This window comes from Ascaphus truei, chromosome 3, assembly GCF_040206685.1.
Source record: "Ascaphus truei isolate aAscTru1 chromosome 3, aAscTru1.hap1, whole genome shotgun sequence".
Taxonomy (NCBI): Eukaryota; Metazoa; Chordata; class Amphibia; order Anura; family Ascaphidae; genus Ascaphus; species Ascaphus truei.
Window position 1 is genome coordinate 373,947,916 of NC_134485.1, and position 24,755 is coordinate 373,972,670.

A 24,755-nucleotide genomic window follows, 5' to 3' on the forward strand; every position below is an offset into this window, starting at 1 on the left:
CCAATCACCTCGACCCAATTCCTGCACCTAGCTCACAGATCGCTGGGTTGCAGGAGCACACAGCGGAGGCGCGCACAGAAGCGCGGCCATAGCAGGCAGTGTGAGCTCGGCCTTACTGTTGTTGAAATCATCCTGCAGAAGAATGTACAGCCTATTAGTGTGGAATTGGAATTGATATCTTATTTCGTTCTAAAGGGCTGTCCTCACTGCCAAATACATTTTTGAAAACGTCTTCAAGAACAGTTTGGCTGCAGCACTTCAACATGTTGGTATTGCAGCTGCTTAGTCAAATGTGCTCCATGCTCTGACAGTCAGCTGGTTTTGGTCATTTCACTCTTTTGTAGGCAGGAATAACTTTGTTGTTAAAGCAGCAGTACTAGTTATATATATATATATATATTACAGTGTTCGACAAACCTATACATTTAACCCCCGGGCGAGTAAATATTGGCCCAAGCAGCACACGTTTTGGTGATTTGTCAACCACTGTGTATGTATGTATATATATATATATATATATATATATATATATATATATATATATATATATATATATATATATATATATATATATATATATATATATACCACCACTATTAAGGTTATGGAGCCCACCTCACACTGATGATACCCATCAAGGTTGAAACATGTCTGTGAGTGGGTTAACTGACTTTGCATCTCCCAAGTCCTTGCTTAAAAGCTGTGTTTAAAGCAGCATGCATTGACTAAGGGTTGCTCATGTAATGTGAGCATGAGATGAAAAGTGGCACTGTGTGCTCATTTGCATGTCATTTCCCAGAATCCCTTGCTGCAGTAGAAGTGCTGTTTGCTGGGTGATAATGGTGAAAGACAGGGTTGCAGGCCTGTCTAAGACATGCAAATGAATATACAGTAATATTTACAGTTGCTATATATATATATATATTTTTTTTTTTTTATATATATATATATGTTTTTATATATATATATATGTTTTTTTATTACAAGTTTGAAACCAGGTGTCCCGGGTGCCTAACACTGTTCATTTCACCTCCGGGGACCCAGTGCTTGCAGATATACTTACCTCCATAGGGGGTTGCTTGTATCTCTGCGGCGTTTCAAGATCCAGGTCACGCGGGCCACCTCGCGGCTTCCCGTTGACTCGTGTGACGCGGGACATTTAAATGCCGCCATTAGATTACATTTTCTCTGCTTGCAGGGATACCGGCACCACTAAGGAGGTAAGTATCTCTGTAAGGAGGGGGCCCCTGAAGCTGAAATGAATGGGGTTCAGCACTGCAGACCCCCTGCTTTAAAATGTAATAATCCTTTGAGTGGGTGTTGAGGCGCACAGTGATTCCCAAGTTCTTAAAATAGAGGAAATAAACCACAACATAGTCCAGCTCTGTGATAGAGAGTAGGTCAGAAAGAATGTAACTAATACTATTCACACTTGGTGTGTATATAGTGAACTATAGAAGTAACAATCAGTGTTTCTAATGAAGACTGGCTTCCTCAGGGATCCCTGAGGACATCATGAATGGGAGACAAGGCAGCTGGGGTGTGCTGTATACAAACGACCCAAGAGGCTTATTTTTATAAGACCTCTCGTGAGTGCAATATGCCACCTATGTGTCTCTAGTAAACATAGATTTACACTGCGGTGTAGCTTTCTCAATATATATGGAATAATAATAATTTTTCATTACAAACACTGAGTAGTACTTCTAAAGTGCACTATATACTCACCAAGTGTGAATAGTATTAGGTTGCATCGATGCTTAGCGGGCGCGAACAAATAGGCATGCCCCAATGAGGACGGCCATAGAGTGCGCGTCCGCGACAGCGCGACAAAATATTTGATTTTGACGTGCGATGGTTGGGTCACATGAGCGATTCCGCCAATGAGGGCGAACCAGCTCTGTGACGTCCTGGTCACGCCTCCTCGTCGCATCTCCCTCTAGGCCACAAATCGCCTCTGCTGCAGGCGTACACAATGCCACGCGCTCCGCCGCGCGCATTTTTAGCATGGCCTCGGCCTTATTCCCATTCACTCTGACCTACTCTCTATCACAGAGCTGGACTATGTTGTGGTTAATTCCCTCTATGTTATGAACTTGTGGGTTTACTGTGCACTACAACATCCACCCATAGAATTATCCTCACAAACGGAAGAAGAAATCCGTGATTTGAGAGCTGCAGACCACACAAGAACTACTCAGTATTATTTATTATATCACCACTATCACTTTAAGTCACTTATTTTGTTGTTGATTATAGTGCCAATTTAGAGTGCATTGCATTTTCAATTCAATTACAATTATAATGTAATATAAAAAAAATATATATATTTTTTTTAAGTTAACCTGTATTGCTGCTTTAAAGTTTCCTAGTGTAGCCCTGGCTGGTTTTGGGCTATAAGTCTGCCCTCCTCCTGGCAGTAATCCCTAGTAAGGGTAGGTTGCCAGGAGTAATCATGGGTTTTCCCCACACCTTGCAGCTCAGTGAGTCAGAAAAGGTAGTGCAATCAGGCCTGGTGACAAGGGGCTGGTTCTTACTGGAACTGACTTAGGGAGCTGCACTTCCTCAATTTAGCCAATTGCCTCTACTACTGAGAAAGGCTATTCTGTCCAACCCAGTAGTGCATGGCTCTGCTTACTGAGGCCCTCTCTGCGGGAAGTGGTGGAAGACTAGGGTAAGGGAAGAGCAAGCACTGCTCCTGGTGGCCAGTGGACGGGAGTGTAGGTCCAGGGACATCCTAAGGGTGAAGGGTGCTGCTGAGAATTGATTGCAGTTTAAGCTGACCGCTGCCTTTGATTGGTGTGAGAGAGAGAGTAACAAGAATAAAGAACACCTGTTTTTACATACTCCTTGCTTGAGACTGAAATCTATCAGGGAGGAGAAGAGATCAATTCTCCTGCAGAGATTTCTCCAAACATCTCTGGGGGCTGCAAGAGATGGAGGCGCTGCCACCGTGAGTACGATTCGGGCAAGGCCCAAGAAGCCTGTCCTGACCTCCCCTATAACACCATGCGGGAGACTCAGGGCCACTGTTTATCAGCAGGTATGCACCCCACTACCATGAGTAACCAGAGCAGCTTTCCCCTTGATAGACACTATATGAGATTGGGTGGGGGCAACAGGATTACACTAGCATAAGCTTATGGGGCAGGCCTGTGTGACTTTGGGTATATTATTTAATTTTGCCACGTGTGCAAAACTGAGGTTCTAAACCCCTCTGGATAGACTCTTCTGAATGGTTCTAGTGTAGCTGTATAAGTGAACATTAAGTTAACGCACATTGTGAATACTATTACCTCAAGATGATTAACAGTGTACGAAAAAAGTGGCAGATGCCTGCCAACAATGTATTATTCTCTGTCTTCTGCCACAGGCAACATGGTATGAAACTATGTGACTCCCATTGCAATCCCTCCACTCCTTTTGTTTGTGATGAGTAGTATTAGGCCTCTATAGTAGTCACATCATGATGACAGAGCAGAGTGTTGAATCCCGCTAGTTGTTTTTTATGTGGGGTCCTTTACCAGATATACTCTGTAACAGGCATGGCATCCTGGCACAGAAAAGGATAATATGGGCCCAAATGAAGAATACATGCTGTAGAATAGGGGAAGGGGGCGGGGTATATGGAGCAATGAAGTGCCCCAAATTTAAGGAGAACAACAAGATAGGATAGAGCAGGGGTGCACAATCTTTTCTCCCGGCGGCCCCCTGCCTGCTCTCCTCCCTGCTCACGCCCTCCCCCCCTCCCCTGCTCGGCTCCAGTGTCAAATGACGCAGCGGGGTCATGGGACGTCACGTTGCCATGGCGATGCGTCACTGGAAAGTTAAGGTAAGTAAAGTTACAGAGGCCTTTCATTTCAATGCCTTCGGGGAAGTGTGGGGCCTCTGTAACCGCCGCCCCCCCCCCCCCCCGTGAAAATCTTGTGCCCCCCAGTTGGAGCAGCCCTGTGATAGAGGACTGAAAAAATGAGGGCTAAAGACAACTTTTTTTTTATTTACATATGTTGAACTCGATAGGCATATGCATTTTACCAACCTCATCTATTATCTGAAGCGCATAGGAGCAGGGTTCGCTCGTTGCGCTATGTAAGACATATAAGTAACTTATACAATACAACCAAATACTACTTCCGATCAGATTAGTGAATGGGTCACAAGACAAACAGAGGGCAACAGAGAAGTTGGAAGTGTTCAAAGAGTATGGTTATGTAGCCGAGTCCCCTTACCTCCGATGCCGTTGTGGGGAAGGGTGAGGCTACTGCTGATCGGGACTGCGGGTGGAGTAGGGACTGCCAGGTAGAGCCTGCAGGCGGCGACCCAGTCACCGGAGTTCCGCGGCACACCCGACAGTGGGGGCTGCCATCTTCTTTTGCCTTGCACATGCGCCGTAGTTGTCTCGCGCATGCGCAGGACGGCTGTGAGTGGTGGCCATTACGCAGGCTCCACAGAGCAGACCTAGGGACTACAAGTCCCAGCAGCCTCAGGGGCTGCCGGATCACATGGGAAGCAAGAGCCAATAGGGCTGCTAGATGCAGGACAGAAGATACATTTGGCGCGCTTGGCACTACGCTTCAGTCGGAGCAGGGACTACAAGGGAGTAGGTAGTGTCTGGGTGCAAGAAACTCCCCAGGTCCCAGCTAGGCCCCTGATCCTGTCAGCTTGTGGTGCTATAGGGAAGGCCCCAGATAGGGGTGCTACCCTTAGCTTATAGTTATACAGCAAATAAGGAAGCGCTCAAACTTCTATTATTGTCTAAACTTGGCTAAACGGTATGTTTTTCAGTGCAGATTGAAAAAAAAAGAACTGTTCCCAGTTCTTGCAAATGATGTATGTTCAGGAAAAATCAGCGCATCTCATATAAAAAGGAAGAAAAGAAAGAGAAGGAAAAGCACAATAGTGAAGTACGTTCATAGACTGGTATGTGCACAACAAATGGTGAGGTATGCACTTACATGTAAGTGCCTGCGTTCAGGCACTTAAAGGTTTCTTTAGCCACTCCTATGATGGTATGGAATGATTCAGAATCCTTTTTCATTAAAAGTCCAACTTTATGTATAAAATGTCAGGGTACACTTCACAATGACAGTGTAGAAGCATGCAAAACCAGCTGCGATCGCTCGAGTTCTTTCTCCGCTTCCCATGACTGGGGTGCGCTGATTTTTCCAGACCTTAGCTTATAGTGACAGGTGCAGCATCAGTAAGCGACACCACGCGGTGTGCTTGGTCTGTGGTCTGGGACCAGACCCAGGCATATATATCAGAGACTCTAACGGTGAGACCCTCCAGCGGGAGTTCACCCCACGCGGTGGATTGGACGCACGCGGAGCGGAAGGATTCCAAGTGGCCTCACGTCGTGGGACCAGATGGATCCTTGTGTTTAAGGTCAGCAGTACCTGGGTACACTTTTGGGGTGGGGAAGGACACCAGGGATATTGGTGCCACCGCACACTAAGCACTGTGGGTATACTCCCCTGTGTTGTTCTTGTGTATACTGTACGGTATAGTTATGTAGTAGAGTTGCATGTTCAGTAAATACTCCTTTATTATACCCAGTGTGTGTATTTACTGCTGTATTGTTCCTGGGAGGGGTTATCCTACTGCGTTAGGATCTCTCTCAAGTGGAGGCGCTGTGTATCCATGAACGTGATCACCCCAGGCTCCCAGCCACTCGGGTAACGACAGCACAGGTAGTTTCCCTAGACATGGGGCAAAGGGGGCTACACTAAGAAAAATCAAACGAGGAAAAGAGTGTGAAGAGGACCCTATATATATTTTCTTTAACTGTGCATGCAATGTCTTGTATATAATGTATACCCTGTTCATTTATGTAACTGTACTTGTAACCATGTATTATTTGTCTTAACTCTGTGCCCAGGACATACTTGAAAACGAGAGGTAACTCTCAATGTATTACTTCCTGGTAAAATATTTTATAAATAAATAAATAGTAGAAAAATGGTATGGAGAAGACATGTGAGATATGTATGTTGCATGTATGTTTTACTATTGGTATAACAATGACTATACTGTATATGCAGTACTTTTCAGACATGGTACCCCAAACATAATGCAGGTAAATATTGGGGTAAAGGTACATCTAAGAAGAAAGTAATGTGAGAAAGCAATGCCTTCTTGCTTATGTAGCCGTGACCCCTGATCAGCCCCGAAAGAGCGGGAGATTGCACGTGTAGGGTTTTGCAACAGCTGCGGAGGAGGGGGAGCACAGTTGGCGGGAGAGAGAGTAGATCCTTGACCCAGCAGCCCCGGGGGGGAGCGTCATGGATAGGAGGGGATAAAGGGAGGTGGTTGCACGCACGTGAGTTAGAGCGCGTGGGAGAGGAGAGGAGACGGAGTGTTGGAGTAGGGGAGGTTAAGCCGCCCCGGCGTAGGCCGTGTGCCCCAGGCCCAGATTAGCCCTGAGTCAACGTAGGGACGAGCGGAGTCAGGGATCGCCCTAGATAGGTTCCTGTTCACTACCATCTGTGTAATTCTATCAGGACAATCCTATTTGGCGGGAAGTCGGGGATCATACCCCGCGTGGTGTTACTAGTGTCCGGGTGGGATCGCCCTGGACCAGAGAGAGAGAGAACGGGAGGAAGGCATCGACGTGCGGAGACCCTTTGTGAAGATCGTGGCAGATCCGAGTACTGGAGTGCTCGGCAGGTATTTCAGCAAGGGCCCCAACGGTACCATTCACTAATCCAAGACACAGTGGCTGCGCAGTCACCCATACACACACATAGAGACTATCTGTGAAGTAACGGGACGGTGTTGTTTGGGGAATTGGACACGGGGTGGGATCACCCGGTGGCGGGTTCGGGGATTGTGGCGTCCACCGTGGCGAATGAGTGTGGTAGCGTCCACCGAGGCACGAGTCAGTGTTAAGCCCGCTGTGGCTTGTTATGTTGGGTGGATTCGGGGGATGTTATTGTGTGTACATATATCTGATCTTGGCCTAAGAGTAAAGGAACTTGGTTACGGTAATTGGCTGTGTGTCAGTAATTATTGCTTAGACGTCCTGCGAAGACCCACTCCCCCGCTGGCAGGAGCTGTCGCAGGTGGAGGCGCTGCACCAGTGACACTAGTTGCGCATACCCCAGGCTCTCCGTGGCAGAGACTCAGACCCTGCGAGCCTACAGGTGATACAGCACAGAGTAGCAGCTTGCTAGCGATAGGAAGCAGGGCTACACTTACAACTGAAGTGCTATGTAAGGTGACTTTCAGAGACTGCAGTGTAGGAGTACATGTACAGTGCATTGGTTTATAGAGCATGTGAGGGAAGAAAGTGCATCTTTTGTGTAAAATTGCTATAAGAATCTGTTACAATCCTTAAAAAGGTGCGTTTTCAGATGGGTCTTGAAGATGACTTGAAACGTAGGATATGGACATGTGTTTCTTACAAGTATGGCAACTACCCCTTTGGACCTTAACACCTCATAACTTAGCTACTATGTCATGAGGTGTGGCACTCTAGGGCCCCATAACGTAGCAGTTATGTAATGGGCTTTTTGCTCCTGTGAAGCACTGAACAACAATGTGACCCGATGACGGGGCTCCTCCTCTTCCATTTGCGTCATCAACGACGTGATCGTGAGATTCTCTTGAGGAGCGATCACATGATCGTAATTACGAGAGTGGCTGTGGCACTCTGGTGTTACGCCCCCTCCAGCACCCCAAGGGTTAATCAAGTAGATGCTTGTGCCTGGTTGCAGCAAAGTCATTCATTACAATGATGGGATAAAGTTACAAAAGATAGTGGGGACGCAACACACTTGTTTGTAAGCAGACGCCAGCATATGCCACTGGCTTAAAAGCAGTATTGTGACAGAAACTTTGAAAGAAATGTTATATGCGAGAGGTAAGAGAACGCAGTGTCTAGGAATAATAATAACAATGGAATGTGCATTAGGGATTGTAATGCAAGTCAAGGGGGTGCAGTAAAACAAAAGATTTCAGACATTGTACATCTACCCCATAAGCCACACATTAGAACTTAACCCATGGCCAGGAATGTCTTCCTATAGACACAATGATTTAATAGTACTGGTATAATCTATGGCTCAATACAGACAAGAAGATTGCAGGGCTCATTCGCAGACACTTCTCAAACACATATCTGGGAACAAGTCATATTGCAGGAAATTGCTAGGAATGTTGTAATTGTATGTAATGAATGTGTGCCTCTTTATCCACATAGTAAAAGTGAACTATAAAGAATAAATATACAAAAAGTACATAGTATAACATAACAAGGGCCAGATACCCTGCACATTCTGCATGGATATTTTGAGATAGGATGTAAGCATTGTAGCTATTTATTACACTGCCATTTTACAACCTTGGTGTTACCTATGGTTTCCTGAATTTTTTAAATGGGATTGAAGGAACTTTCCATGAAGCTTCAGAAAAGCCTATTGTCAGTCAGTAGTATGATTTGTAAGGCCTCAGCCAGGCTCCCTGCTTGCTCGCTTGCGGATGCTTACCGCACGCGCTGTCAGGGGGCCGTCAGGGGGCGGGCACGTCACTGGCCGGGGGCTGGCCAGTGACGTCACGGAGCTGGTTCGCCCTCATTGGGCGAACCGCTCACGTGACTGGCCTGTCGCGCCGGCAAGCGGGGGAATTTTAAATTCCCCTAAGACCTACGCTTCCGCGCGCTTGCGGAAGCATAGGTGAGCCCCTACTAAAGCCGCTCTAATTGCGGCTGTAGGGGCTCAGTGTTGAGCGGGAGCGCACGTTAGCGCGCTTCCGCCAGCAAGCAGGGAACATGGCCGAGGCCTAAGGGAGGTTTCACTGGACTTCAGTACAAAAACACTGCCACCATTTCAACAGCATCATGGCACATCCACTTAGGGCCTAATTCTATATAGTCCGAAGCGGCCTGAAAATCCCCTTTAAAGTCAATATGGATTTTTGTCCGAGTACCTTCTGATTGTCCGCTTCGGGCTATATAGAATTATCCCCTTAGCAATTACAATAATATCTTATACTTAGCTTATTGCATGTTTCATAGTTATATTTCATACATGTTCATAGTCATTCATGTATTTATGTCTACGGTGAAATCACAGCACATACACAAAGGCACAAAATGTCTCTGTAAAGCGCTACGTAAAACTAGCAGCACTATACAAGAACATGCTATTATTATTATATAGACTCCCTTGTTTGTAGTCTTTTAACAAGGTTTTTATTACTTCCCATAGTTACTTCCCCCTCTTCCCCCCCTCCCCCCTCCCCCTCTTCCCCCCCATCTTTCCTGCCACCCCCTCTTCCCCCCCATCTTTCCCCCCATCTTCCTCTCCCCATCCCTCCAGTCTTTCCCCCTATGTGACACACACACGCACTACCTTACCTTCTCAGTGACACCACACTGCAGCTAGGGAGAGGAGTTGTGCGGCGCCACCTAAATGCCGGAAGAGACATTGCGCGCTACAGCCCCTGCTCCTCTCTGCATAACCGGGACGTTTCAAAAACTGGCGGGAAAACGGTACAGTCACAAAAAAACGGGATGTCTGGTCACCCTACCTATGCCTCTGCCTTTACACATGCTACTTTCTTTAGGGTACAGTTTAAAAAAATTATCAGATTTTTGGAAGATCTAAATAACCTAATTGTAAACTATTAGACGTACAACTGTCATTAGTTCAATTGGTTCCTATATGGGACTGTACTAAAGATGCAATTTTTAAATCCAATGATTACCCTTATCTCTTATCACAAATTAGAAACCCCATTCTTTCCTTAGGAACCCCTAAAAAGACCATAATACATATTCTGTGATACTATCATTGCTCTTTCATCAGTTAGGGACATCTACCTACGGTTTTTTTTTTTCATATATAGCATGAAACAACCATGTGAACCCCCTTGCTGGTAGATAAGTGATTAAAATAGGAGTTTGCATATTTAATTATGAGCACCCAAAGGTTGTGTGTTGCCAGATGTTCTACATGCGAGAGGTGCAGTCACAGCCTCACTACAGGTTTTTCCCACTGAGCTCATCAAACACTAGCACGGTCAACAAATGCAAAGAATAATGTAATCATAATATAGAAAGCATCATGTACCATGGTCAAAGGAAGGAAACGTCAAAATAGAAAAATCAGGAAAAAGCAACTTGGGATACCCCTAGGTAGTGGGGACTATAAGAAAAAGAACTGCAATAAGTGGGTGCTATAGGGCAAAAAATCCTAGTCAAGCAACAGCATAACACACAGAGGTAGCCACGCACACCAAAAATGGTAAAGATAGAATTAATGCAAAAAGGTCATTTAATGACTGTACAAGTCAAAGTATCCAACGTTTCAGACTCCTGATGCAAGTGCATTGCACCGAAACGTTGGATACTTTGACTTGTATAGTCATTAAATTACCTTTTTGCAAAAGAGTGAAACCTCACAGGAACAATGACATGAAATGCACGTTAATTCCTACCCTGAAGTGTTGCTGTGAAGAGTATCATGACTCCTATGGAACCTCTGCCTTAACACGTGCTGCTGCCTGCACACGAGTAAATACTACTGTACTTTGCATTTATTGATCACTGTCCTCATGGGGCATCTTGTTGTTGCTAGTATTATAGGGCAGAAGATCTTGCCAAAAGGCCGTAATATTTCATGAAATAAAATAATAAACGGCATCTGCAGCTCCGTTTATTTATTTATTTTTTGTTTGTTTCAAACAGTTTTTTATTTGCTTTCAGTTATAATCAGGGTGGGGGGGGGGGGGCTACAGAACAAAGTGGAAGGAGTGGGCTGGAAACAAAAAAAACGACCAACATAATTAAATTGACAACACATTACAGATATAACAATAGAAATAATATTTAACAATAATGGTAATAGACAATATATGGGGAAGGAAGGGTGGGGGAGGCAAGAGACATTAGTGGTAGTAGTCCTAATAATTTTTCTGACTTTAATTAGACTTTGGTTTGTAACCCACAAGCAATTTTTAAGGACTCTGATTTGTCCATTCACGACAAATAATATATGACAACATATCAAAGTCTTCATAAAATTAAATGGTAAAGGGTCGGTATATGGACAATATAACCAACAAAATTAAAACAACAATAATACAATACAAAAATAATATTAGTAATAATTATTCATGTTCAAAATAATAATGAACCATATTAATAACAACATATGTGGGAGGGGAAGGAGGGACAGCAAGAGATAACAGTATCAATAATCTTGACAAATTTCTATCTAAATGTGTTAATATTGGTAAATCCTGTAACGCTGTAATATCTTCTGTAAAGGCTCTTATCCAGGGACTCCACATGTTTTCAAATTTCTCCGTAGAATTGTTCAGAAATGCAGTGAGTTTTTCCATTTCTAGAACATGTCTAACTTTTTCTTGAAAGATCTGATAAGATGGAACATTTATCTTTTTCCATTGGAGAACTATTGTACACCTTGCTGATGTTTGAAGATGCACAATTCATTTGTTTGTGGCATATGGTACATTTGGTATCGGTTTTCCCAAAATCATTACCACAGAGTCTAGTGGCACATCAACCTCAAGTGCTCCAGTAATCTCTCTCTTCATTTTCCTCCAGACGGAATTAGCTTGACATGTCCAGAAAATATGATACAATGTACTTTACACCCACAATTCCTCCAATACACAGCACTTGCTCCTTTGTATATATGTGCTTACCTATTTGGTGTTAAATACCACCTCATCATAATCTTATATCTGTTCTCCTTTATTAATTATACCACAAACGACATTGAAGCCCAATGTTACATCCAACATGATAAAAATACATAGTAAAATACTTATATATTCTCTTGAAAAAGGTTAATTTAGTTTAACCCTTTGGCCAAAGCGTTGTAAGCTTACGAGCCACGACAAGGCAGACACCTGTTCGCAAGTCCTAACACTACCAGATAAAATACTAATATATATCTCTATAAGGATTAAATTATAGTCCTTAATTATAGTACAGATGGATGAACTCACTGCAGCTTCCCATATCTCTAACCAATCCTCTCTAGAAATGTATTTTCCTATATCTTTCTCCCACATAGTCATATGAGTGTTTTTCATTCTCATCTATAGAATTCAGAAAAGCATATATTTTTGAAATGATCCCTCTCTGATGTGTTTGTATTGTGCACATTTTTTCAAATACAGTCGGATGTGGGTAACCTTGTGGGAAATGTTTTGAGATAATAAAATGCCTAATTTGTATGTACCTGAAATATTCTGACGCTGGAATGTTATATATTTCTTCAAATGTGTATAACTTCCCTAAAAACATAACATCTTTAATCCTGTTAACACCTTTTGTGATCCAAATATTATTCCTTTCTGGAATACAACCTGGGGGGAATTCCTCGTTCCTCCATAATGGAGTCATAATTGAGGGTTGTCCCCTTAACCCCTTCTTTTTCTCCCATGCAGCCCATACTCTCAAAATAAACTTAATAATTGGGTGGTTATACACCTCTTTAGATCTATTTTTTTGGGGAATCCATAATCCGTAACAATAAGTCTATACTTTGCGTAGGTATCTCACCAGCTTCCATTTCTATCTCTTTCATTGCTTGTTTGAGTCTATGCCAGGCTGGTAAATGGCTTAAATATGCTGCGGCATAATATTTATTTAGTGATGGCAAAGCTAGACCCCCACCTGCTTTTAATGTACTAAGTACACTTCTTTTTATTCTTGGCTTTGTTCCCCCAAAAATAAATGTGTAAATGCTGTTTTGCATATCACTCATGACTTTGGTTGGAACAGTAATAGGAAGGCTATGAAACAGATAAAGCAATTTCAGAAGTGAATTAATCTTTACTGATATTATTCTACCAATCCATGAAATACGGTATCTATTCCATTCCTCCAGATCTCTATTAATTGACAGAATTAAATCCGGGTAGTTAGCATTGTAAAGGTCTGAATATCAAGGGGTTAAAAATACTCCCAAATATTTGACACTATCCTCTTTCCACCGAAATGTGAAATTTATTTTTTAGTAGTTTTAGCATCCCTGTCGCTACTGTACTCCCAATGCCAATTCTTTTGATTCTGTGTTATTTATTTTATAGTTTGAAACAAATAGAAATTTTGAAATCTCCTCAAATAGATTAGGTAAAGATGTTAATGATCTGGTTAGCATTAATAGAATATCATCTGCGTAGAGCAGTGATTCCCAACCTTTTTTGTTTGGAGGAAACCTTGAAGTATTTCGAAAAATCTCAGGGAACCCCTATCTGGCTGACACATATTAGGTTCGACAGGGGTAAATCCCAAAATTTCACACCTCGCGAGCCACCTCTACTTCCCACCCTCTACCCATGTATTTATTTCCCATCCGTCTCACTCGCTCTCCCTCCCTCCTACCTCATTATTTATCCCCTGCATCTCACTCCCTCTTTTACTCACTCACTCCCACCCCCTCTCTCCTCTCACTCGCCCCTACCTTCCGTCAATTTCCACACTCTCACACAATCCCCCCTACAAAATACGTACCAAAAAACCCCACCCCCGGGGGTGATGGGGTGGAAGGCCTTGATCCATAGGAAGGGGGGGGGGGCTGTGGTCCATAGGAGGAACCCTTGTGACTGCTTCAAGGAGCCCCAGGGAACCCTGGTTGGGAATCACTGGCGTAGAGGGCTATTTTATATTCTTTGGACTGTTTTACCAACCCCTTAATATCTTTATTAAACCAAATTTTGTTTGCTAATTGCTCCAGACTAAGCGCAAATAACAAAAGGGACATCCCTGTCTGGTCCCACTATTTATATTGATCACTCCAGAGCTGATTCCGGCCATTTTGAGTGTGGCTCCTGGTTTATTATAAAGAGCCTTAATTCCATTTAATATATCTCCCTTTTATACCAAATTTCTCCAAAATTATAAACATGTATGACTAAGTCTACACGATCAAACGCTTTTTCAGTGTCAATTGAAATGAACAATGCGGGTGTTTTTGATACATTTGCTAAATGCAGCTCAGTTTAAAGAAGAAAACAAATATGTTGAATGCCCCTTTGCAATAAAAAAAAAACGTAGGTATTTGTTCCTTTCCGAAAGTTTGAAGGGCGGTGGAGAATGTCAGGCCTAGATTAAAGAAAAGGAGGGCCACTCCTTATGTTTTGCGTTCTGTCCCTTTGAACACGGGACACAATTACTTGTGAGATTCCCTTTCACTTAAGTGCTTTTTGCTAAGTTTTAAAGCTGCTCTGCTCAGTTGCTTGATTAAGAGGAGCTGCATGACTAGTTTGGCCCTTGTATGGAGGTATCTTATTTATCTTCTCTTCCTTTTTACTTAGCCTATGAATACAGATGCATATCTAGTCATTTCAATAGCCATGACCCCAGCATTGACCAGCCATCTAGTATGAAGAATTCACGTCGGCCTGATTACTCAATGGCCCTCTTGAATACATAGAGAGAGCACAGTAATAGAGAGCTGACTCCAAACACAGAGCAAGAAACCTAATGCTACAAGCCCTCCCACTTCAGATCAGCGCACATCTAATGAAGAAAGAGTATTTTAGGGCCCCTTTTTACATACCTGAAATGCAGCTAATCAGGTCCCAAAAGGATACTGCATTGTGAAGTAAAGTAAAAAGTGAAATTCTCATGTTTTAGATCTTAATCTCAATGAACTCATATTCAAATGCTGAAGAACGCCATTACTAAACATAATGGGCTGAATAGTACTAGATTAAAGAGTCCTGTTAACTACTTATGTCTTTTGTAGCCCTTAAAAGGTATTTACCCGTTTACTGACTGAAGGATGTTCCATTCATTGCTGAAATTACCCTGATTTCTGATCTAGGAATCATAGGCAGAAGAGGCCATGCATGTCTTAAAGAACAGAAATAAGAGGCCAAGAAAATGAGGCTACTGTACTGTATATGATTTTGTTATTTTTAGCCAGATATAGTACATAAGGGGGTCACCCATACCTTGCTGCGGTGTATTGCAAATCCCAGCATTGACCATGTTTTTATAATGGTTTTGAAGTGAATAAATGTAGACAAGTAGAATTTCCATTTATTCAATGCAAAACTATTATGATTAGCTGAATTTAATTTTCAGTTCCCTAAGATGAATTTGCTCCAAAGCCTCTGAGAGTCCAGATTCCCACCCCCTGGCTGTTTTTCCCTTGTTGTAACGTGATGTTATGATGCATTACAGCGTGTTGACAGCCTGTGAAGCACATAGCACTTCAGTAAAAAAACATATAATGATGTTTTAGATGCATTTCGACACAGAATGAACCAGGCCTTAGAATTTCAGCCCCAGAGACCATATCCATGCAAACCAACTCCTGAACTGTAAAAATACAAATCCTTACAACTGGCAAAACTACAGCTGGCTATGTAGTCTCTCTTTTTCATGTTTGCTGGTGCAGCCTCTGTACACCTTCTTTGTTAATGATGTCTTTAACAAAGCCTCATGGTGTTTTGCATATGCTGCTTTCTTTTCTATTCTGTATCACTCTAGATACAGTACCAACTTTTACATTTGTAAGCTTCTGGTCATCTTTAGAAGGACTGCAGCTTTCTCCTACAGAAATAATGGATTTATTGATGGCAATTAGGGGTATATTGGCTAACCCGTGAAAGTTTCTATTGGGGTGATTTGGGTGTAAAATTTAGGAGATGTTTGTCTTCTATTAACTTGTACTGGGTTGTGGAAACTTTTATCAGTGAACAATAGATCAGTCCAGCACATTTTCAGCTTAATGTCAGGGACTTCCTTGAAGAATAAGGAGAGGTGGAGAGGTATACAATATACAGAAAAAAGATTGAAATGTAAGAAAATACGTTCTCTAAATTATCCTGTGGCAAATACAAAGCCATATTATCAGCAGCAATCCTCGGGAGCCAGTATTTGACTTTATTTACATCATAAGATAGCAGTTAGTGTGCCAGCTGCATTAATCTTTCCTACAGATAATGTTCTGGTGAATGGTATTTAATCTTCTGCAACTCGTATAAACAAAACATTCAGGATTATATTTGTTTAACTAAAACTGAAATGTTTGGATGGATCAATATCTGCTGTTATTGCACTAAACACAACTGTAACATCACGTTTGGGATTTACAGGCTGCCATAATGATTGTATCACCAGTACAGTAAGTCAGAGAAGTCTAGTTAGATGTGCTGTATGCATACTTGCAGGTTGGGATGTTTTTGTATGTAACCATCACTGAAATTACTGTATGCGCTTGCTGGATTTGAGCTTTCGAGACCTGAAAATAATTTATATGAAATGGTATCCTGTGCTGTCTTGATTGAACATATGTATTAAGTACCAATTTTTTAAATAAGGGAAATGGTCAGAGTGTGATGTTATCAGGTTGAATAGAATATAATTTTGTCATAAAACTAATGTAAAGTATTATATTCACTGGTGTGAAAGTCATATGACAATGGCCGTGTACGTGAATTTTAATTAAAATGAATTAAAATACATATCTCAAAATGAAATAATGGACAGCTGTAACAAACTATTTTGGCCTTACAGTTTCTTAGATTCAACTTACAATTTAGGAAGTGGGTAAAAAGAACAGCTTCCCCTACAGATTAATTTTGTTTGGCCCCCCTATTTTTAACGTAGGTGGGAATTGGGAGGTTCCTGAGATACGTACCAGGGAAGGTGTAGCCTGCGGTGTTCCCGGCCAGCGGAAAAAATTGAGTGTTAAATCCTGCCACAATATCAATCTGTCTCTGCTTCCTATTAACTGTGTGAATCTAGGCATTTAAATAACCAGGGAGTAACCAGCTGCACCTTTCCCTGTAAGTATCTTCGGGAACAAGGGGGTGCCTGACATAAACGTGATTCAATTCCAGAGACCCCCTCCTTCCCACCTATGCTAAAAAAGGTATGCATTCATCTTGGAGTGCACCTTTAAGTGGAGCCATAGGAACTGAGCAATTATAATGGCATGTATCATACTCTATTAAAGGGCTGTCATTTTCACCCTTTTGCCTTTGGCAAAAAAAACCTCGAACAGTACTCTCTACAGTGCTCTCTAGACAATATAGTGTCATATACAAGACGTAAAAATAGTATCAAATGTCTTACACTCAAAGTAATTCCTAAGGAAAACTAAAATGTATGAGGAGCTTGATACATAGTCAGTGGGTCCTATAGCAGTGTAATGAATTAAACATTGTTGAATCAAAAAAAATCAGTAAAAAAAAAAATCCTCCTTCTGTAACAAGCACAGAGCCTGTAAAGAACAACGTTGTCTACAATACAAATAAAATGTTCGCTTCCAGATATAGGCTGTGGCTAATTGGTTACTATTCATTTCACTAAAGATGTTAAATAAGTGCCAAAATGTCCAAGTGCCAATAAAAAGTAATACTGTACCACTGTGCTAGAATACAATAGAGAAAAGCTTTTAGGTGACTTGTTTTAGAAGATATGTTTTATTTATAATAATAGGACAAAATAGGAAAGACCCATTAGTTCTCTTTATCCAGCAGAAGTAATCACGCTTTAACCGCTGCCTGAGACTGACAGGAGTATATTATGAGCAATTAGTGGTAGAGGTGCAATATTATGGTAATGTGTTTTTTTGTCTAGCTCTCTCTTACTGATTTTGATAAATAAACCCTTATACTTGCACTTTACCCTTTCCTGTTTCTAGCAGGTTTCCTAATGAAACCGGCTATATATTCTAGGTCAAATTGCTCTGAATCATTATATCATTAGTGCTAAATAGTGCTTAGTAGGTTAATTGGAGTTGAGGCTCATCTCTACTGTATTTAACAAGGTGAACACATGATCCAGGGGACTTAATAGACTGCACTGAATTCTTTTGATGCTCCTCATTTACATTTGTCTAGGCAAATAATTATGGTCTGCATGGGAACATCAAAGCTCCAAGGAGTAACGAAAACATGGCTTTTTAAGACTTGTTTAGGTATGTTACTATCACAACAAACACCATCCACATAAAATGTTCAGATCTGTTCTAAAAACTGTCCTTTTAATTGTATTTTTTTTTTAATGTATAAGGACTGCATCACTAAGTGGATCTTCATAATTAAAGAACATTTGTTTGATCTCCAACTCCCCACCTCACATATCTACCATCCGTTCTATCTGGGAGAGCCAATAACGAACTTTGTTGGGCCTAAGACAATTGCAATGGACAGTGCCCCCTCTAATCCCTCCTGACCGGAGAAGGTGGGGGGACATATGGGCCATTGAGCAGTAGCGGTAGGAGGAGGGAATATGCTGCATCCAGAGATGGGGTCCGAGGAAGGACCTGATTCACTGTCTCAAATGGCCCAGCCTGGTCAATCACCAGCTACTGCTCCCTGTTGGCAGCATTGCTACCAGGCTCATGTGAAATACCAAGATATTGTATTGGTTGACTATGTATAAAGGATGAAAAAACTAGGCTACTAGGGGGTGTTACTTTGGTTTTATATTCCCCCCTTATAAGGACTGTACCATTTAAATTCGCAAGAAGCCCATCCTAGGTGAGTATAGAGCTTTTCGGAAAATTGATATTCTTTCAGTAACACCATAAGCTTTTAGTAGAGAGAAGCATCCTCAGATAGGCCACTTACAAGCACTGGAAAAGGAAAACTGAAAAAAAGGTTTGCCTACCCCTAACAGGCCATTATGGGTTAAGCAACTAAACATGTTCTCAATTGAGTACAAAGATGAAGAAATTGAATCTGCTGATAAACCTGTAAGTGAAACTCATCAAAGGCAACTGCTGCTATTTTCTTTTCCTTGTTATAATTGTCAGGTCACATATTGAGTTTCATGCAATCGTGGGTAATTAAACACATTGATTTGGCAAAGTGATGCATAAAAACAAACTATCAATGTCTGGGCATAAAATACAACTTTATCCAGACTTAATTGTGTTACTTTTCACCTGGTGGTCACTTTATTGGATCAATATGATAAAATGTACCTAATACCTGAGCTATTGGGTAAAACATGGGTCTGTATATACAGTAGTTGTATCCGTATATTGTCAGACCAATACAAGAAATCGGAGCGGCAAACAAAGTCTTGTTTTCTGTAAGACCAATCAATATGTTGGGGAAGTCGCACTAAATTCATGCAAATGTAACATGGATATTTAGACAATTTGAATAATCTGTGAAGTGCAAATGTTTATTGTCTGGTTTTGTTTTGTTGACACTGCTTGTCAGGCAACTGTTTCCTGTACTACTGAGCCATGTAACTGCACAAAGACACTGTGCCATTACCCAGGCTGAAGGGGCAGCTCATTGGTGATATCACGGTGACCCTAGTCTGATTCCCAGTGTCGGCTCTCTTTGTGACCTTGGCAAATCGCTCCATCTCCCTGTGCCTTAGTTGCCAAAATTGGATTGTAAGCTCTTTGGGGCGGGACTCACTATATCAATGTAAAAGAAAATATGATTAGTATAATCATATGCATCGGCCTTTCTGTCAGAGAACCAAAGACGGGAAGCAGACAGTGAGGTGGGGAACAGGTATGTAACACACACGTGGGAAGCTAAATAAAGTGACGGCTGCCAAGATTCAAGCTACTAGAGTATGTGAACAGCCTGACGCTGAATAAAACATTCTAAAACATCTTTGTACATGTATTTCAATTAAAAATAGGCGTCTTAACTCTTTTGCTGTCATATGGATGCGGGGATACAAATCAATTCACTGGTGCTAAGAAGGACTGCACCATGTATTGCACATGCTTTCTGAGGCTCGGTTGGCTCTAAGTAATACTTTAGAGAGGGTGGTATGGCACGGGAAGCAGGGGAAACAGGCTAGCCCAACTAAAGAGCACATTTCAGGCAGAAAATGTAGACTGCAGAGTAGCTTAAAGCAGAAATCCCCACCAGAAACATATCTGAGTAGTATCTTGCCCCTCTGAGCATGTCCTGCTCTTTAAAAAAAATGTTCTAGTGTTACAAAAACATGTTTTCTTAATTTCTAATCCACTGGTTTTCAACCTAGGTATTTTGTTACACGGCTATACGGATAATGGATAGACAGAGTAGTAGGTAGAGTTAGAGAAGCCGTTAGTTCATGCGTATAGTTAATGCGTATATATATATATATATATATATATATATATATATATATATCTTTCTTTATTTAGCGCCATCCATGTACATAGGGCCTTACAACAGAAATGCATGTGACCTAATAGGCTTAATTGCTTCATACATAAAAGTAACATTAGGCCCCGAAGAGCTTACAGTCTGAGTATATTTTAAAAACATCTTTAATTGGGGTTCATGTGGTTCTTGTCATTATTGTGTCTCGTTCATTTGTAAATCAATTAAACGAAGCTGGTGTTTACTCGTCTGCATAAAAAAAAATAAACATTCACATTGATGAACTCTGTATACGAATTAGCAGACACTCAGGGGGTTATTCCTTAAGCTGGCTGCAAAACCGGAGCAAAATCAAACTCCTATTGCTTTTAATATTTGAATAAATATTATCCCAGTTGCACTGTGGTAAATAAAACATCTACCGGGTCAATTCTATATTCTCCGTAGTGGCAATCAGGCCATTTTCAGATGAAAATCCCCTCCCTTTGACGTCTGTGGGGATATGCGTCCGAAAATGGCCTGAACAACTGCTTTGCAGTGTATAGAATTCACCCCGAAACGAGAGGACAATAATTAATTGCTGGGTTGCCTTTAATACAATCTGTGCGCGTGTCTTAGGCTGCGCTTATAGTGCCGGCGACGCAACGTCGCCCGAAAACAAATGTATTGCCAGCCGTCGCGTGCGCTTATAGTAAGAGCGACGTGATGGGAGCGACGGCAACGGCGCAAAATTTGGATGCCGGTCAAATTTGATTTTTCAGAGGCTGTCGCCACATGTGACAGCCTCTGAACCAATCAATCACCTGGTCGCACGCGACGCCGCCGCAAAGCGAATTACAACTTTCACTAGCAGCAACGAGTGATGTCACCCGTTGCATCGCCATCGCGCGCAATATAAGCGCGGCCTTATACGTAAGATTTTGAATGAGGTTTCTACATTGATAAGAAAAGAGCTTCCCTGTCTTGTGCTGTGTGTCCGTTTCTCTTACTTGAAGCAGCCTGTAATCTAAGTATCAGGGTGCTATTGTCCGGTAATAAGAGACTATTTTATATTTGAAGCAGCAGCTGCTTCCGTCCTGGTTGATGTGCACTGAAGGTAGTGTTTATTTGATCTCATTGCAGCTTGAACGAACGTGACCACTTGTTGAAGAGACTTGGCAGAAAAACCCCTCCAAGCCTCTTTCGTGCTAATTCCGTCCAGCAAAGTGTATCATGTAAGTACGTGACTGTAAATAATACGGCAGGGCAGATCTCCCAGGGTATGCTCTAGACAGGTGGGGATTTCATTTTAATTAAAGTGTGCAGCAGGTATAGTTAATATGAGAGGAAGCTCATAGCAAGAAGACTTAAGGTCGAATTGTAATCACGATGTCTGACCCCAGGCTGGTTTAGGCTGAAGGTAAAACTGTCATACAAGCAGCGAAGGCTTTTTTTTCTATCCCATGAGGGATAAACACATCCCTCTACCAACACTGAAACTAAAAAAACACAACTTAAAAAAGATTATGAAATAATGTGGGGGTTGGAAACATTGATTAATGAATTGGTGTTTTAAAAAAATACAGGATTTCCCAATTATGCTTGTCACGGTAACTTATGACAAGATATAATAAACACCAAATATCTGGGTTGAACTGAACGAGGCTTAGATATGATAAAATATAATTTATTCCTTGAAGAAGGTGAACACAACCGATTATACAAATAACAGACAAAATATAGCACTTACTTAAAGGTTAGGACAAGAAAGCCATCAGGATACAGGATGGGCCATTCCTTCCATAATTCAGGTTCAGATGTGGACATCACGACAATGCATGAAGAACATGAAGACCACGCATGAAGACAATTGAGTAAAGACTGACTCTGACTTATATACCATTTCAACCCTTTACTCTTAACCCTAGGTGCCGAGTTGGCTGGAAAAATCTCTTTGAAGTAGATTTTGGCTTCCCCTGTAAGTGTGAAGTACCACACTTAAAAACACTCAGCTCCTTTGTTCCTGCCCCTAGTATAAACAATCAGGGCAGTTAACTTTTGATCACTTTTGATCACAGGGCTATGCTAAGTTTTTCAGGATGCCCTTCCTGCCCTATTAGCATAGCAGATGGGGTCTGCATTTTCAGAGCAGATCCAAAATCCCATATACACTTTAATATTTTCACTTATTAAGAAGTTCCGTTCTGGTGGGTCCAGTGGGTCGAAATCTGCCAGTTATTAAAGCCTACAGTGACCTTACATATTGGCCAAATTACAAATCTCTGTGACCTCCAGAACCGGGGATACTGAAATGCACTTTAATACATTTTTTAAAATACAGGATTCGTCCCTTTACAAATGAATCTCTGCTTTTCACTCTTTCCCCATTGAAATCAACGGGGTCCACCGCCATAGCGTTGAATGGCGGGCTCCGCCGTTGCCGTCAATGGGATTTCCCGCCATAGGCTTTCAATGGGGAAACGCCGCCATTGAAGCCTATGGAAAAAACACAAATCTTTACATTCGTCCACACTCCGTCTGGTTGGTCGGAAGGGGCTGGGACGGGTCATGCATTAAAGCCGGAACCTTGGCTGCATGCCACCCAAATCCCATCCCCCTGGTCATTCCAGAACCGGAGATATGGACTTACATTTTTCATCATTTTACACTTAGTTGTTTTTACGCCACGCGGCTTTTCCCCATTGGAATCAATGGCCGGCGCCGCCATTGACAATGCATGGCGCACGCCGCCATTAGATTCAATGGGACCTCCGCTCCGCCATTGAAGTCAATGGCGCGACCCTCCTTCTCCGCTCGACCCCTTACGGGGGTCTCTTATTCCTGGACCCGGTGTGGATCGTGTGTGGGGGTTCCTAGAAGCTAGGGACAAAAAGAACTTTATTCCCAGGGGCCCTAGAACTTAAGATTCCCACGCCAATTGTCTTTGAACTTGACCGAAGTGATTAAACTCTTTTCAAAGACATTGTATCCGCTTTTGCGGTTTGCGGTTTGGATGGCTGCCAACCTGTTCCTCGAGGCCGGCGTTGGGGAATCTCCATTGAAGTCAATGAGCCCATTGACTTACAATGGGAAACCGCCGCTCCTCCTCTCGGACGCCACCTGCTGGTCGTCGCTGGAAAACATGTCCAAAACCGCTACTTCTGCTGTTAGAACGCATGGAGGCTCAATGGCGACCTATGAACGTCTCAAAATGGGGCCTGAAAAGGCGGGAAAAGGGAACAAAGGGCTATAATCACTAAATTAACATTAACCCCTTCCCTCCCGCATCAACCCTAGTGTATGTGTGAGTGCAAACACCAGGATAACATTACATTTACACAGGGGAATAAACATTTGGATACTGAAGCAAGGTAAAAAACACATTACTGTACCTCAGTCCAGTTAACCCCTTGCTTCCCAAGTGAGAGTAGGGGGTGGCCAAATGGGGTGTAATCCCTTTAATCCCGGGCCAAATCCTCTCTCTCATGACACAGTTCTGTCAGGTCCACAAATATAGATAGTAACTGCAGGACTATACTGCTTGTAAAACGTGCAATAATCATTGCTGGCCTAAACATTCAATGCAGAAGAATACTGCCTGTAAACTATTGGTGTATAGTACATTTTGGAATCTGTGTTTGACAGAATCAAATGTCAAGATAAGAGATGTATTAAAAAATACTGTGTTTTGACGACAATTTTACAATAGTTTGTTGCCTGTCCTCATTGCCTTCTCAACTCCAAATGTCACTCTACATCTCTCAAGCTCCCTTTCTCACTTTCTTTCACTAGTTCTCTCTCTCTCTCTCTCTCTCTCTCTCTCTCTCTCTCTCTCTCTCTCTCTCTCTCTCTCTCTCTCTCTCTCTCTCTCTCTCTCTCTCTCTCTCTCTCTCTCTCTCTCTCTCTCTCTCTGCCTCTCTTTCTCAAAAAAATAAAAAAATAATAATAATATATATATATATATATATATATATATATAGAAACCCTGTCTTCCCATGAGAGAAGGCACAAAAGCAGCAACACTCAGATAAAGCAAAAAGACATATATTAGCAGTTATAAAACAGCACACTATAAACCTGGCTGCTGCTTTTTGTTGTATATATATATATATAATAAAAACGGATAGACGATACCGTTCTGTGGCTAACAAAATGCTTTTATTTGTGCGAGCTTTTGAGATACACTGATCTCATCTTCTGGCGGTGTTACAATGGATAAAGCAAGAAAGGTTTTTACTTACATTCCAGGATGCACTGTTTTATCTGTAACTGAAGCCTATCCCACCCTGTGCAGTATGCGATTTATGACTTAAGGCAGGGGCGCGCAAACTTTATTTGCTGCGTCCCCTCTGCCTGTGCTGGTGCGACACCCCCCCCCTTACCTCGCGCAGCGTCATTTGGGTCGTGTGACATCACTCATTTTTTTACCTCTATTCCACTTTCTTTCTTATTTCAATGCCTCTCTATTTCATCTCTGTTCCTTTTCATCCTTTCTCTTTTCTCCTTTGTTTTCACTCTCACTGTTTCTCCCTCACTTTGTTTTATAACCATTCCCACTCCCTCTTTATTTCCCTGTGCATAAAGCGATACAAGTTAAGGAAGTGATCTACAATTATTACTTGGGGAAACTGCAGTCCAAGTTTTTTAGTGCTGTCACAAGCCCAAAAAGCAAAGCTCAAGTGTTTTTTTATGGTGTCAAAATACAATGACGTGAA

The 24,755-nt window shown here is 42.1% G+C and overlaps 1 protein-coding gene across 1 annotated transcript in view; it reads left to right on the forward strand.

Moving 5' to 3' along the window:
* The window catches only part of ATP8A2 (ATPase phospholipid transporting 8A2), a 691,321-nt gene that overhangs the window by 662,322 nt on the left and 4,244 nt on the right, over positions 1–24,755 (forward strand). The window contains exon 39 of the mRNA XM_075592224.1: positions 21,184–21,275. Coding sequence (XP_075448339.1) covers positions 21,184–21,275 — 92 coding nt within the window. The remainder of the gene's footprint in view (positions 1–21,183; positions 21,276–24,755) is intronic.